The following is a 16,491-nucleotide window of genomic DNA, read 5'->3' as shown; positions in this document are numbered from 1 at the left end:
CTCACGGTCCGATGGGCCTCGCGCCTTGAAGAATGCGACGAAAAAAATCGATTCATCATTATCTATTAGTTAAAGATGTCGCTATCGGCTTGACCTTTAGCAAAAAGAGCAGCCATTTTGTGATTTTTTTTATTTTTTAATTTAAATTAAACCTGTTTTAAATTTAATTTTGTTTTTCTTAGAATGATGGCTCTGAAAGTGACATGGCATTAAGCATGAATCGATATATTGGAAATTCCATCTTACCACTTTTAATCCAACACAGTAGATTCTATTCAGAAGCTGAAAATTACGCCAGTTTACTGGATGCAACTTTACATACGGTTTATCGATTATCAAAGAACCGTATGTTAACTAAGGGTCAACGTGAAGCGGTTTCAGACTTTTTAGTAGCGTTAACAAGTCAACTACAACCGGCCATGTTATTAAAATTATTACGAAAACTTACGGTTGATGTTTCAAAATTATCCGAATATACAACGGTCGCTTTACGTCTGTTAACACTTCATTATGATCGTTGCGCTAAATATTATGGATCAAGTGGATCGGGCGGTCAAGGTTTATATGGGGCGTCATCAGATGAGGAAAAACGTTTAACTATGATGTTGTTCTCAAATATATTTGATTCATTATCCAAAATGGATTATGATCCTGAATTGTTTGGAAAAGCTTTGCCATGTTTAATCGCTATTGGATGTGCGTTACCACCCGATTATTCCTTATCCAAAAATTACGATGATGAATGGTATGGAAAAGCTACAACAGCTTCACTTACTGGTAAGTGACGTTAATGGTCTAGAAGCATATGAGTCCCACTGCGATACCTTTCTTAATGTTTATTTTACTTTAAGTCTTCGATATTCGGCAACAAGTTCTCAGCAAAGATACACGCCAGATCCAAATGGGATGAGAACTTGGCTAAGCTCAAGTGTATGATATATATTCTATACTCTGTATATAGTCAGCTCATATTTTCTGCAGTCGGGTTTTTTTATTTATTATTTGTCTCTGTTTAATCTCTAGGACCAGATGGACCATATAATCCACAACCAATTAATACCAGTATGGTTGTATTGAATAATGATCTAAATACCATTGTACAAAAATTCTCTGAACATTATCATGATGCTTGGGCGTCCAGAAAATTAGAGAATGGATGGCAATATGGTGAACAATGGAGTGATCAACACCGGACACATCCACGATTGAAGCCATATAACATGTTAAACGATTATGTATGCCAAAATAATATCAAATTTGTTTACTAAAAGTCAGATCTGGTAAATTTTCGAAGTAAGCTGGAATTCTTGTATTATTTTACAAAATAAGGCAGAAGGATGTGCGCGTTAAATGAATTTATAAATTTCAACGAGTGGGCTCAACTTTTTCCGAAATATTTTGAAAACACAAGAAACTATTAGGTTGTTACAAAAGTTTTGTCCGTTTTAATTTCATGTGTTTTTATAGCCCCATATCCATAGTTTTTGTAGCTCCATACTTGTTTGCCTCTTTGGTGGCTTAAAACGCGTTGGTCCGAGACAACCAAACTCCTCACTTCGACCATTTTCTAACCGTTAGAACCTTCGTCAATCAAGACCCGGGCAAACACAACCTTCGTCACTTGATCAATTTATAATAATTCCAAAAATCCAGCATACGAAAATTTTGCAGGTCTAGATATTTGTATATTAAAATAAAAATAATTTTGATTGTGATTTCTAATAGGAAAAAGAAAGATATAAAGAACCAGTTCGAGAATCATTGAAAGCTTTACTGGCAATTGGATGGTCTGTTGAACATTCCGAGGGAGATGTACCTCTTCCAAGAGGTGGATCCATTCGTCGCCAGTCTAAATCAGGAGCTGTAAGTACTTACTATTTAAAGTATATTTAAAATTTCGCCGAATTTTCTTTAAATGTCCATCTGTTTTACCTAAAATAATTTTGAAAATGTTTTCGCTCGATCAAATGTGCTTTCAGATTATTTTTCAAATTTTTATTTCAGCAACGTTTCAGTTAAAATTTGACCTTCCTCAGGCATCATAATAATTACACTGTAATTACAAATCATTACAAATTTTCGGGAGTGCATTATAATTAATTTAATGTTTAATAAACATTATTTTTAGTCCACATTAATTAATCAATCATGAATATTAACTTGAATAGGGATTTAAAAAAAAATTGTCTTAAATTTTCCAGGGTGCAGGTGATCAAGGTAGTCCATTCAGCTATAATCCACATCCAGTTGACATGTCAAATTTAACTTTATCACGTGAAATGCAAAATATGGCTGAACGTTTAGCAGAAAATGCACACGATATTTGGGCAAAGAAAAAACGTGAAGATTTAAGTTCATCCGGTGGCGCAATTCATCCACAATTAGTGCCATACGATTTACTCACCGACAAAGAAAAGCGAAAAGATCGAGATCGATCACAGGAGTTCCTTAAATATCTCCAATATCAAGGATACAAATTACATAGACCATCACGAGGTGGAACTGAAACGGAACAAGGTGCGACTGCGCCTCCAATTGAACTACGATTTGCGTACAGTTTATTGGAGAAATTAATTCAATACTTAGATCGGGCTACAATTAACATGAAATTATTAAAACCTTCGACAACATTCAGCCGTCGTACATCGTTCAAAACTTCATCGCGTGATATTAAATTTTTCTCAAAAGTGGTGTTACCTTTAATGGAGAAATATTTCTCTACGCATCGTAATTATTTTACCGCCGTTGCTACAGCTACAAATAATGTGGGAGCAGCTAGTTTGAAGGAAAAAGAAATGGTGGCTGCTTTATTCTGTAAATTAGCAAGTCTTTTACGATCACGTTTAGCTGCGTTTGGTGCGGATGTACGAATTACTGTACGATGTTTACAAGTACTCGTCAAAGGCATCGATGCTAAATCGTTAGTGAAGAATTGTCCAGAATTTATTCGAACATCTATGCTAACATTTTTCAACAATACAGCTGATGATTTGGGCCATACAATTATCAATTTGCAAGAGGTAAATTTATTTCTTGCTTTATTATTTCTAAGTGAATATGGGATACGAGAATCATAAATTGAATCTACAGGGTGGATCTTTAAAATGGCCCATTCTGTAGGTATATTTAATCAGTGACAACACTTCAGTTTTATGGCTAGAAAAGCTACTCCTTTTACGAAAGAAAATTATTTAAGTTTAGATTATCTTAGCATCCTTTTCAGAACTTTTTGTAAATTGAAAATGATTTTTCTTGCAGGGAAAATACAGTCACTTACGTGGAACACATTTAAAAACATCAACTTCACTTGCGTACGTAAACGATGTGATTTTACCCGTTTTAACAGCAATGTTTGATCATTTAGCATCCTGTGAATATGGAAGTGATTTACTACGTAAGTTTCTACACAAATCACTTTTACATTTAAACATTCCTGGTGGAAAAAATATTTGAAGAAAGAATCTGTATTCAAAACTCTGAAAAGCTCTGAATAGGAACTCTGAATAGCTTTGAATTTCTCGACTGTCTAATTCAGAGTTATCTGTCTGAATTAGACAGTCTAAAAACGTTGAGAAATTCAGAATTCCTAAGACTTTTTCAGACTTTTCAAAAATGTGTGTAATAGCCTGCTTTTTTTCTTTTTTACAGTTGATGAAATTCAAGTAGCTTCATATAAAATGCTTCAATCGTTGTACACATTGGGCACCGATCCAACACTAACACATGATCGTAAATATTTGAAAACCGAAATTGGTCGTCATAAGCCAGCGTTAGGTTCATGTTTGGGAGCATTCAGTTCGACGTTCCCTGTTGCCTTCTTAGAACCACATTTAAATAAACATAATCAGTTCTCATTGTTAAATCGTATTGCTGATCATTCTTTAGAAGCGCAAGGTAAATATTCTTTAAAATTCTACTTGCACTGCTCTTAAATTAAAAGTGAAATTTACAAAATTTAACAAACCCAATTTTGTTAGATGTAATGGCACAAATGGAAAAATCAATGCCAACATTAGATACAATTCTTCAGGAAGTTGATCAATTTGTGGAAAGTGATCGCACGTACAGCGATTCTCCACATATTATCGATGTAATATTGCCATTATTATGCTCATATTTACCATTTTGGTGGGGTCAAGGTCCAGATAATGTTAGTCCAACTGCTGGGTAAGTTTTAAGATGTACAAAGATTTGAAAAAAAATAAATTTGTATTATTATTTTGTTTATATTTGATTTTTAGCAATCATGTGACGATGGTCACTTCAGATCATATGAATCAATTATTAAAGAATGTTTTGAAAATGATTAAAAAGAATATTGGCAACGATAATGCTCCTTGGATGACACGAATTGCTGCGTACACGCAACAAATCATTATTAACAGTTCGGAGGAATTACTTAAAGATCCATTTTTACCATTGGCTGAACGTGTGAAAAAACGTACTGAAAATATGTTCCATAAGGAAGAAAGTTTGCGTGGTTTTATTAAAAGCTCAACTGATGATACCTCACAGGTAAGTAACTTTCCACGTCACGTTTTAAAAACTAGTTGACTAGTTTTTACACTTAATTAAAAAGAGTTTTCTTATGATTTCTTTTAGATTGAAGCACAAATTCAAGAAGATTGGCAACTGTTGGTGCGAGATATTTATTCATTCTATCCATTGCTCATAAAATATGTGGACCTCCAAAGGAACCATTGGCTACGACATAATATTGCTGAGGCAGAACATTTATATAATTATGTTGCGGAAATATTTAATATTTGGTCAAAATCACAATATTTCTTACGTGAAGAACAAAACTTTATATCAGCAAATGAAATTGATAATATGACTCTTATCATGCCAGCGGCCACAAGACGTAACGCAATTCCAGAAGGAGGTCAAGCAGCTGGAGGTGGTAAATCAAAGGTATAAATATATTTATTCAAATCATATTTTCACTGTCTCAATTTGGACGGGCTTTAAATGTAAAGCCGTTATAAAAGTTTGAAAAGGGAGTTAACAACACCCGAAAGGTACTACCATGACATAGGTTAGATTAGGTTAAAGTGGCTGTCCTGAAATGGGACACACTTAAACCAAATAGGTCGTTGTGATACTGAAAAAGGTCTTCATGAACCATGAATTTCGAGCTGTTTAAGAACAGAAAGAGTGCTATGACGTCAACGGATCAGGTCGCAGAGGTCGTCAAAGAAACACTGGCTCAAGTGAGTTCTTCTCCTCATGGCAAGAACTAGACCGCGACAGATAAGATGAGACATCGTTTCTTCCTTCTCCCTACTGTGACAGCTCCTGCAATAATCGTTTTTTTAAGTAATTCTCATTCAAGAGGAGTTTATTGTTGCTTGAATCCGACAACCTTTTGCCATTTCTAATAATTTTGTGCTGGTACCCATACAAGATTTACATTCATTTGTTCCGCCAGCTCATTTAAGGACGTTCGACAGTCTTGTGCTACCTTTGAGGTGCCTTGACCTATCTTTTTTTTAAATGAATCTTCGGTATGTTTCAGAAAAAGAAGAAGCATCGTGATAAGAAACGTGATAAAGATAAGGAAATAGCAGCAAGTTTAATGGTGGCTTGCTTGAAACGTCTTTTACCTGTTGGATTGAATTTATTCGCTGGTAGAGAACAAGAATTAGTGCAACATTGTAAAGATCGTTATTTAAAGAAATTACCAGAATATGATATCATGGATTTTGCAAAAACACAATTAACATTACCTGATAAAATTGATCCAGCGGATGAAATGTCTTGGCAACATTATTTATACAGTCAATTGGGTAGCAAAAAAGAGCATAACGATGGTAAAGTACAAATTGATGAGACTGTGGATCGTATAGTGGCGATGAGTAAAGTTTTATATGGATTACATATGGTGAGTTACAAACTTTTACGACCAATGTGGAATATTCATAAATATTTCTAATTTGTACCAAATAGATTGATCACCCCCAACAACAACAAAAAGGCGTTTACAGATCAGTAGTTTCCACTCAACGAAAGCGTGCTGTATTGTCTTGTTTCCGACAAGCATCATTGCACAGTTTACCTCGACATCGTGCAATTAATATCTTTGCTCGAACATACCATGAGTTCTGGCTACAAGAGGAAAATGTTGGGCAAGAAATAATGATTGAAGATTTAACACAAAGTTTTGAAAACTCTGAGCTACGTAAACAGAGCGAAGATTCTGAAGAAAGTAAACCAGATCCATTGACACAATTAGTAACAACTTTCTGTCGTGGAGCTATGACTGAACGATCTGGAGCGCTACAGGTACTCACAGCACAGAGTTAGGATTGTTTATTTGCTATAAAATCTATGAATTTTTACAGGAAGATCCATTATATATGAGTTACGCTGAAATTGTTGCGAAATCTTGTGGCGAAGAAGAGGAGGAAGGTGGTGATGAAGAAGAAGGTGGCGAAGAGGCCGCCGAAGAAAAATCATCAATTCATGTAAGTTACTTATTTCTATTCGTAAAAGTATAGACGGAAAACGTTGATGTTTAAAGAACAATCGAAGATCTGTCTGAAGTCGAAGTTTATGAACCTACGATAAAAGAAATGGGTTGACCGCCGTAATCAGTAATGGGAAAAATCCTAGCAGAGATTATGAATGTTATGAAATTCTACCAATTGTCTTGAATCAAATATTTTGATTTTTACAGGAACAAGAAATGGAAAAACAAAAATTATTATTCCATCAAACAAGATTAGCAAATCGTGGCGTAGCTGAAATGGTTCTACTTCATATATCAGCTTGCAAAGGTCAACCATCCGATATGGTGATGCGTACGTTGCAATTGGGCATATCAGTCTTACGTGGCGGTAATTTAGACATACAAATGGGCATGTTAAATCATTTAAAAGAGAAAAAAGATGTTGGATTTTTCACTTCCGTTGCTGGGCTTATGAATTCATGCAGTGTTTTGGATCTGGATGCTTTTGAACGAAACACAAAAGCTGAAGGTCTTGGTGTAGGATCAGAAGGTACGCTGACTAATTTAAGGCAGAAGTCGCATAAATTTTTTGTTGTTGCTATAAATGCATATATTAATTTTTATTTTTTAATTAATTACTTATTAAATAAATTTTTAATTTATCTTTGAACAGGAGCGGCTGGTGAGAAAAATATGCACGATGCTGAATTTACATGTGCCTTATTCCGATTTATCCAACTAACATGTGAAGGTCACAATTTGGAATGGCAAAATTATTTACGTACTCAAGCCGGAAATACGACCACTGTCAATGTTGTTATTTGTACTGTCGATTATCTGCTACGTTTACAGGAATCAATTATGGACTTTTATTGGCATTATTCAAGCAAAGAGTTAATTGATCCTGCGGGTAAAGCAAATTTCTTTAAGGCTATTGGTGTGGCCAGTCAAGTATTTAACACACTCACTGAGGTCATTCAAGGTCCATGTACTCAAAATCAACAGGCATTGGCTCATTCAAGGTAAGATTTCATTTTAAGAATCCTAGAGAGCCTTTTTTATACCCTGTTATATATGTAATATACAGGGTGTCCCTTTTTTTAAATTGACATATGCTTGAAGCTCGAATGCTTTGTCAGACTCAGTAATTATCAAATAAAATAAACATTAATTTTTAGATTGTGGGATGCTGTTGGAGGTTTTCTTTTCTTGTTCTCTCATATGCAAGATAAATTATCGAAAAATTCTAGCCAAGTGGATTTACTTAAAGAATTATTAAATTTACAAAAGGATATGATTACTATGATGTTATCTATGCTTGAAGGAAACATAGTTAATGGTAAGGATGACTTGGACTTGGCATACTATGAAGGAAAAACGATTATTATTTTCAAAATTTCACTCTTAGGTACAATTGGTAAACAAATGGTGGACACATTAGTGGAAAGTGCTTCAAATGTTGAATTAATTCTCAAATACTTTGATATGTTCTTGAAATTAAAAGATTTGACATCGTCATCAAACTTCCAAGAAATTGATTTGAATCAAGATGGTTGGGTTTACCCTAAAGATTTCAAGGAGAAAATGGAACAACAAAAAAGTTATACACCGTAAGTATTTAATAATGGAGGAAAATATATCATTTAACACTGGCGAAAAAAATATTTGAAGAAAGAATAAGTCTTAATAAGTCTTAGAATAAATAACTCTTACCAGGGAGTGTCTAGAACAAGTCATATTGATCAGTAAGTGTGCTTTTACCATACGCTTGGGAGCTTAGAAGTTCCCCCAAGCTAATTCTACTTCGCCCAAACTAATGATCTTATATTTTAGGCTATTCTAACAGTATAAAATCAATATCATCTCAAAATTTCAAACTTCTATTATTAGCGATTTATTCTGGGCGTCTATATATCAGTCGCGACATTGCCTTTCCCCCCTCCAGATTATTTCCCCTCTCTGAAATATTTCTGATTTTAAATAATATACAAAAATAATTATTTTGAAAAAAAAAAATCATCAAAATCGAAGCTGTTATTGAGGATTCTCTAAAAATGGCTATTTTATGTATTCCTTTATCCGACTTAAATGATAAATACCTTACCCGTTCAAACAATTTCACTAAAAAAGCTATCAATTTTGATTTCAGGGAAGAAATTGATTTCTTATTGATGTGCTGCGATAAAAATCATGATGGTAAAGTTAATTACGTTGAATTTTGCGATCGGTTCCACGAACCATCCAAAGAAATCGGTTTCAATTTGGCTGTACTTTTAACAAACTTATCCGAACATATGCCGAATGAACCACGTTTAGCACGGTTCTTGGAAACAGCTGGATCAGTACTCAATTATTTTGAACCATTCTTGGGCCGTATCGAAATTTTGGGTAGTAGTAAAAAAATTGAACGTGTTTATTTTGAAATTAAAGAATCGAATATTGAACAATGGGAAAAACCACAAATTAAAGAATCTAAGCGGGCTTTCTTCTATTCAATTGTAACGGAAGGTGGTGACAAGGAAAAACTGGAAGCTTTTGTAAACTTCTGTGAGGATGCAATTTTTGAAATGACACACGCTAGTGGTTTAATGGCAACAGAAGATTCTGGCGGTGGCGGAAAAACTGGCGCTGCAAGCTACAGTTACATGACGGATGAGGATGAAGAAAGGTAAGCCCGAACACCAAGTTTTATGCAGCACATTTTAATTTTAGTATCTATTTAAGCCAGAAATAAAAATTCTGGCATTATTATTTCTGGCTGAAATAATTAATGTCCAAATAATAGTTAACCATATTAATTGATGTCTTTGAAAATTAAAATATATGATCTAAGATTTGTGTGGATTATTGAACGAGATCATAATAGGTTATTATTATGATTCCAGAGCTGGAAAAGATCCATTTAGACGTGGCTATCAAGCAGTTAAAGATGGCATTTCCTTTGGTTTCCATATGCTTAGTCCAAGTAATATCAAACAAAAAATGTCTGAATTACAACAAATGTCGATTCCTGAAATTGTTATTGGATTCTTTAAAATGATTTTCTTTGCATTCTACTATTCTGGATTTGGTGTCTCAGTTGTTCTTCGATATATTGCTGGAATTTTACTATCATTAATGCGTGGCCCAGTTGTAGAAGAACCTGTTGTTGAAATTAAAGAAGAAGAAAAAATTGGTCCATTACGTATAATGCCACCGCCTGCAGCTCAATCAGATTCGAATAATATGCAGCTGCAGGCGGTTAACGAAAATAAGGATGATCCAGGAGGGTATGGCTAGAGAAAAATCAGGTAACGTTTATCGTTTTTTTTTTAATATTTCAATTTTTTTGTTCTAGAACGAAACAAGATCTACAGAAACAAGGGTCTACAGAAACTGAAAATCGTGGTGAAGGAGAAGTTGCTGCCGAACCTGTGGAAGGAGCTGAAAATCTAGAAGTACCTCAAGAACAAATTCCATCTTTAGCCGATTTACTTGGGTAATCTTTGTTTTAATCCCCCTTCTAATTAACAAATTTCGACTATATATTTATCTTTTTATTTAATAGCGGTGAAGCAGCAAAACGTGCAGCTCAAGAAACAGTTGAAGCACAACAAGCTCAGCAAGCTGTAATGGCAGCTATTGAAAGTGAATCGAAGACACACGAAACTGTTGAACATAAATCTGCCGTCTCCGAAATTGATATTAATGCGTACACACATCGTGTTGTTTCTTTCTTAGCTAGAAATTTCTATAATCTTAAATATGTTGCCCTTGTCTTAGCTTTCTGTATTAACTTCATACTGCTGTTCTATAAGGTAAAGTTCCTCGTACATTTTTTTTTTGTTTTTGACGATTTTTCGTAAAGATACTAGTTGTTTGAAATTTTGTCTAGGTAACGACTCTTGGTGAAGACGATGAAAATGGAAGTGGTAGTGGTAGTGGACTTCGTGACTTAGTATCAGGATCTGGATCAGGGGCCGTTGATGGATCTGGTTCGGGTGATGGAAGCGGTGACGGTGATGGTGACGATGAAGATGACGTACAAGAGTTAGTGCATGTGGACGAGGATTTCTTCTATATGGCACACGTGATGCGTTTAGCTGCAATGTTACACAGTCTTGTTTCGTTAGCAATGTTGATTGCATACTATCACCTTAAAGTACCGTTGGCTATATTTAAACGTGAAAAGGAAATCGCTCGACGATTAGAATTCGATGGTTTATATATTGCCGAACAGCCAGAAGACGATGACATCAAATCACATTGGGATAAATTAGTTATTTGTGCTAAGTAAATATTTACTTATCATTTTCTTACCTCTTCGCAATTCCAAAATACTAAGCTGACCTTTACTGATTTAGTCTTACTCTTACTTTAGCTAAATTTTCATAAAATCTCTGATTAATTCTTAAAAAGTCTTCTAGGAGATCCCAAAAACGTGTAAAAACGCAGTTTTGAAACTGCTTAATAAGTTTTACATAGATCTTTCCCAAATTTTCCCGAATGTTTCATAATTTTTTAGACTTAGGTACTCATTTTTCTAGAATTGTTTTTCAGAACACTGCAAGATTAAATTAGAAGATGGGCAGAAAGTATTTCCCACAATTTAAATCCAGACACTAACACACGTACTAATAAATATTTAATTTTTATAATTGTTCATTCACAGATCATTCCCGGTAAATTATTGGGATAAATTTATTAAAAAGAAAGTTCGTACCAAATACAGCGAAACTTACGATTTTGAGGCGATCAGTAATCTATTAGGAATGGAAAAAACATCATTTACACATGATGACACCGAAGAAAAACGGGGATTAATTCATTTGTAAGTATTTCTTTAGATTTTTATCTAAACATTGCCTTAATGTCCGATCAACCCTAATTTGAAATATTTTCACTGAACTCGTTTTTTTTTAATAAATATTTGTTAACAGCATTTTAAGTATCGATTGGCGCTATCAAATATGGAAAGTTGGTGTTACAGTTACGGATAACGCATTCTTATATTCATTATGGTATTTCACATTCTCAATTTTGGGTAATTTTAATAACTTTTTCTTTGCGGCTCATTTGCTGGACGTTGCTGTTGGTTTCAAAACTTTGCGAACTATTTTACAATCAGTAACACACAATGGAAAACAAGTATGTCCATGTTTTTTTTTTTTCAAATCCGTATATTTAATCGTATATCCATTTAACGATTAATTTTTTATTGATTTCAGTTAATTTTAACTGTCATGTTGTTAACAATTATTGTATATATTTATACGGTAATTGCTTTTAACTTCTTCCGGAAATTCTATATTCAAGAAGAAGATGACGAAGTCGATAAAAAATGTCATGATATGTTAACTGTAAGTATCATAATCAAATATGTAATACCATGGCCCGATCCAGAAGGGAGGGGTGAGCTGGGAGTCGTCCGGAGCGACAAATCCTTAAAATATGATATACAGTAATTTCGATAATCAGGGCTCAATAAGATCAAGGCTATTCCGAAATCTCAAATAGACTAAGGGGGAAGACGCAAAGGTAGCGGGAAACAAATGAATATACATTCATGAATATACATCACACATTCTCAAAAAACTATGGAGGGTAAAGATAAGGAGGACCGTTCTTAAATTAGTCTAAATTGCAACTACTGAAAACAGGCCCACTTCCTGTTTTAATTAGTACGAATTATTATCCCTGTTTCTGTTTTCGGGAAAAATGTAATTAATAAAAACAGTTTTGTTAATAAATCTTCAAAGCAATATTGAGTTTGACTCTCGTCTGTCTGTTTTAGTGTTTCGTTTTCCATTTGTATAAAGGAGTACGAGCTGGTGGAGGTATTGGTGATGAAATCGAATCCCCAGATGGTGATGAATATGAAGTTTATCGTATAATGTTTGACATCACTTTCTTCTTCTTCATTGTCGTCATCTTGTTAGCTATCATTCAAGGTAAAAAAAAGAAAAGAAAGCATCAACGAACTCGAACTGGAATCAAAATCATTTTTTTATTAAATCACAAATCAAATGTTTTAGGTTTGATCATTGATGCTTTTGGTGAGCTTCGTGATCAATTAGAAAGTGTCAAAGAGAACATGGAATCCAATTGTTTCATTTGTGGTACAGGCAAAGATTACTTTGATATAGTACCGCATGGTTTCGATACGCATGTGCAGAAAGAACATAATTTAGCTAATTACATGTAAGTATCGATCTTCTACAATCTTACAATTACCGATCTTCACCACTTACAATCCATTGAGTTGTAGAGACATAGAAAACGGAATAAGTGAATTCTTGATCAGGTAGAAAGAGACAGAAGTTGTACACGTGCTTCCCTCTCTGTCTTGCAGTTTTATTTATATACTACTGGCTTTTGCTCGCGGATTCGCTCGTGATAACGATTCATTTCAATGTATTTCATACATGACTCATTTAGAGAACCAACTTTTTGGAAAAAACCTTCATGAACGTAGGCGACTTTGCAGCTCTATGGTATTATATCTCTATGCTTTCTACTCAACTTATTTATTCATGGGGGTAACAGTTTAATCGATAATGGGGAAACTCTTGTAATGTGTACATCCAAATTTGACGTTCAGGTTCATTTGCAAGTCATCTTAAGCTCGTTACTGATAAGGGATAGAAGATAACTATAAATTAGGAAGTTGAAACTCATATAACTTTGTTATTCTTGATCTTTTTGTGATTTATCAGCAGTGGCTGGCTCTTTTCAAGGGTACAGAAGTGAATCCATTATTATAACGAAGTTGGAATTTTAAGTATATATTATATATCTATCTTCACAGGTTCTTCCTGATGCACTTAATTAATAAACCGGACACCGAATATACGGGTCAAGAAACGTACGTATGGAATATGTATCAACAAAGATGTTGGGACTTCTTCCCCGTTGGTGATTGTTTCCGTAAACAGTATGAAGACGAATTAAGTGGTGGAGGTGGTTAATATTAATGAGTTCTGTATTTATTTTATTTATTAAAAACAAAACATTAATAAATTGTTTAATTTCATTTAATTATTATGTAAATAAATTATTTGTTACAAAAATATACTTTTTTTTTTATACATCTAATATATATCTAGAAAGTTCCAAAATGTGTGTAACGGTCAAAATCGATTTTTCCTAGAAAGTTCTAGAAATGATCTAGAAAGTTTGTTTAAGCCGACAACTATAATCATAATCAACTTGAAACTGACCGCCGAGAGCTGCTAGCGCCATCTTTCGACGACCAGTAGAACTATCAAGCCAAAACCGGACACGATCTTTCTGGACCTTCTTCCGAAATTTAAATCTTTTAACACACTGCACACGGGAGTAGCACACAGCTTGGCAAATAATAAATGTTATAATTGCTTACACATCATCTATTAATTGTCTGAAGAATCTTTCCTTGTCTTATAAATAAGAAAGTCGATAAAAATTCTTCTTATTGCATATACTATAATGGAAAACAGTAAAAAATAGACACTGTGGTTGAAACTAAAGATTTTATATACATAGAGAACGCTAGGGCCCAAAACCAAGATATGCCAAGCGAGAGAGAAGACTGTCATTGAGTTCCCCTGTGCCCTTGTTCATTTCATACAAAACATAATACAAATATATTAGCAGACACAAAATCTCTATGCATCATATGATTATCACAAGAAGAATTTAAAGGAATTAACTGAAAGTCTTCTCTCTCATTCATCATATCCCATCCACATAAGGCTAGTAGATCACTCGCCTACTCTATATGTATTATCTCTATAAATATATAAAATATAGATAGAGAATCTAAGAGGGCGTAAGATAAAATTTATGACGTCAAACAGTATTCAGTGTGAGTGTCTAAGAACTAAATAAAACCAAATATATCTCAAACCAGATATATCTCAAGTATGTATATCACAAATTCATGGCTATGTAAACCAAATTTTTAAAGGTCAATAAAAATATTCAAATTCAGACGAATTTCAATACATATAGATCCTCTATCTATATATTCTATATATCTATGGTGCAAACCCTCTTGTTTGACGTTTGACTTCAAACAGTTCGTACTACTTCTGTCTATGGTTTTGGTTCGTACTAAAAGTTTCGTTTATATTTTTTGAAATAGAAACCTTAATAAAATGGCAGATAATTCATTTGAAAATAAAAATAATTATTTTTTAATTAAAAAAGAAAATATAAAATTTGAAAAAGAGTTACCTTCAGAATTAATTATTAAAAATGAACCTTTAAATGACATTGTGGTGGACACAATGGAAGTTGGGCAAATTAAAAATGAAATACCAGAAAATGAAGAATGTTACAATAATATTGATAGTGATTGTGTTATTAATGTTAAAGTTGAATCTGTTGATGAAAATGATAAACAAGTGTGTACAATTAGTTATGAAAATGTTAAACGTGAAAATGACTTACATACAGAACTTATTATTAAAGATGAAAAATTAGATAAAACTGTTTTAGGAGAACAATCATTTTCATGTGATATTTGTAAAAAAACATATGCTTTACAAAGTTCTTTAGTTCGACATCAACGAATTCATAGTGGTGAAAAACCGTTTTCATGTGATATTTGTAATAAAACATTTACCCAGCAATTTACTTTAAGTGCACACAAACGTATTCATAGCGGAGAAAATTTATTTTCATGTGATATTTGTAAGAAAACATTTACTTACAAAAGTTCTTTAGTGCAACATAAACTAATTCATAGCGGTGAAAAACCATTTTCATGTGATATTTGTGATAAAACATTTACTCAGGAACGTTATTTAAGTGTACACAAACGTATTCATAGCGGAGAAAATCGATTTCCTTGTAATATTTGTAATAAAACATTTACTTGCAAAAGGTATTTAGTTTTCCATAAACGAATTCATAGCGGAGAAAAACCATTTCCATGTGATATTTGTAATAAAACATTTACTCGACAACAATATTTAGTTGAACATAAACGAATTCATAGTGGGGAAAAATCATTTTCATGTGAAATTTGTAATAAAACATTTATCCAGCAATTTACTTTAAATGCACACAAACGTATTCATAGCGGAGAAAAACCATTTCCATGTGATATTTGTAATAAAACATTTACTCGGCAACAGTATTTAGTAGAACATAAACGAATTCATAGCGGAGAAAAACCATTTTCATGTGATATTTGTAACAAAACATTTTCCCAGCATTCTACTTTAAATGCACATAAACGTATTCATACTGGAGAAAATCTATTTTCATGTGATATTTGTAATAAAACATTTACACACAAAAGTTCTTTAGTTAAACATAAACTAATTCATAGCGGTGAAAAACCATTTTCATGTGAAATTTGTAACAAAACATTTAATCAGCATCGTTATTTAGTTCTACATAAACGAATTCATAGCGGAGAAAAACCATTTTCATGTAATATTTGTAGTAAAAGATTTACTCAGCAAAGTAATTTAGTTTCACATGAACGAGCTCATAAAGGTGAAAAACCATTTTCATGTGATATTTGTAATAAATCATTTACTCGAAAAATGAATTTAGTTACACATAAACGAATTCATTGTTGAGAAAAACCATTTTCATGTATCATAAATGTTTTAAAAATGAAAAATAGCATGACAACTTTTGTGATATAATTTTTATCAACGAAACTGTAATGAGAATGAATGAGTAGAATGCTGCCAAATATTTAAATATAATTTATTAAACAAGTGTGAATGTAACCTAATTTTTGAAACCATAGAGTAGATTAAATGGTAAATCATAAAATAAATAAAAAGTTAACAAAATTAAAATCTTGTTTTATTTAAACAATCTTATTACACATAGAGTTTTTAGTTTTTGATTTAAACTCAATAAATATTATTTTTGTAAATAAACAGAAATTCAATTTCCCTACAAAATTTGTAGAATTTATAGTTCATTTTTCAGCTACCAGCTGCGCTGTCGTTGGTGGTATCTGCGAAGTTAGCTGTCTATGAGTACAAGTAGATGAAGTTAGTACCATTCAAATTGATAAAGTAGAACAGATAATTTATAATTTATTAATTAGT

General features: G+C 33.0%; 2 protein-coding genes across 2 annotated transcripts in view; both read left to right on the top strand.

The window, feature by feature from the left end:
• Positions 1-13,435, top strand: part of LOC123291850 (ryanodine receptor) — a 35,609-nt gene extending 22,174 nt beyond the window's left edge. Inside the window, exons 31-57 of the mRNA XM_044872281.1 lie at positions 183-777; positions 1,024-1,235; positions 1,726-1,863; positions 2,202-3,020; positions 3,259-3,394; positions 3,649-3,894; positions 3,978-4,167; positions 4,242-4,515; positions 4,603-4,914; positions 5,519-5,884; positions 5,950-6,285; positions 6,345-6,467; positions 6,680-7,001; positions 7,125-7,473; positions 7,630-7,790; positions 7,860-8,061; positions 8,601-9,119; positions 9,337-9,720; positions 9,789-9,929; positions 9,999-10,248; positions 10,326-10,723; positions 11,103-11,261; positions 11,371-11,578; positions 11,659-11,790; positions 12,225-12,381; positions 12,466-12,631; positions 13,239-13,435. Of these exons, the coding sequence (XP_044728216.1) occupies positions 183-777; positions 1,024-1,235; positions 1,726-1,863; positions 2,202-3,020; positions 3,259-3,394; positions 3,649-3,894; positions 3,978-4,167; positions 4,242-4,515; positions 4,603-4,914; positions 5,519-5,884; positions 5,950-6,285; positions 6,345-6,467; positions 6,680-7,001; positions 7,125-7,473; positions 7,630-7,790; positions 7,860-8,061; positions 8,601-9,119; positions 9,337-9,720; positions 9,789-9,929; positions 9,999-10,248; positions 10,326-10,723; positions 11,103-11,261; positions 11,371-11,578; positions 11,659-11,790; positions 12,225-12,381; positions 12,466-12,631; positions 13,239-13,398 (7,455 nt within the window). The 3' untranslated portion in view covers positions 13,399-13,435. The remainder of the gene's footprint in view (positions 1-182; positions 778-1,023; positions 1,236-1,725; positions 1,864-2,201; positions 3,021-3,258; positions 3,395-3,648; positions 3,895-3,977; positions 4,168-4,241; positions 4,516-4,602; positions 4,915-5,518; positions 5,885-5,949; positions 6,286-6,344; positions 6,468-6,679; positions 7,002-7,124; positions 7,474-7,629; positions 7,791-7,859; positions 8,062-8,600; positions 9,120-9,336; positions 9,721-9,788; positions 9,930-9,998; positions 10,249-10,325; positions 10,724-11,102; positions 11,262-11,370; positions 11,579-11,658; positions 11,791-12,224; positions 12,382-12,465; positions 12,632-13,238) is intronic.
• A 1,265-nt stretch (positions 13,436-14,700) lies between these two features.
• Positions 14,701-16,057, top strand: LOC123294161 (zinc finger protein 492-like). The gene is made up of 2 exons (XM_044875265.1): positions 14,701-15,106; positions 16,053-16,057. The coding sequence occupies exons 1-2, from the start codon at positions 14,701-14,703 to the stop codon at positions 16,055-16,057; spliced, it is 411 nt and encodes a 136-aa protein (XP_044731200.1).
• The last annotated feature ends 434 nt before the right edge of the window (positions 16,058-16,491 follow it).

This window comes from Chrysoperla carnea, chromosome 2, assembly GCF_905475395.1.
Source record: "Chrysoperla carnea chromosome 2, inChrCarn1.1, whole genome shotgun sequence".
Lineage (NCBI taxonomy): Eukaryota > Metazoa > Arthropoda > Insecta > Neuroptera > Chrysopidae > Chrysoperla > Chrysoperla carnea.
The sequence above is the reverse complement of the archived record's forward strand: the minus strand, read 5'-3'. Positions and strand labels throughout refer to the sequence as shown.

Bases quoted from the DNA above. Each gene is read 5' to 3' on its own strand.
- LOC123294161 (XM_044875265.1), top strand. From the start codon at position 14,701: ATGGAAGTTGGGCAAATTAAAAATGAAATACCAGAAAATGAAGAATGT.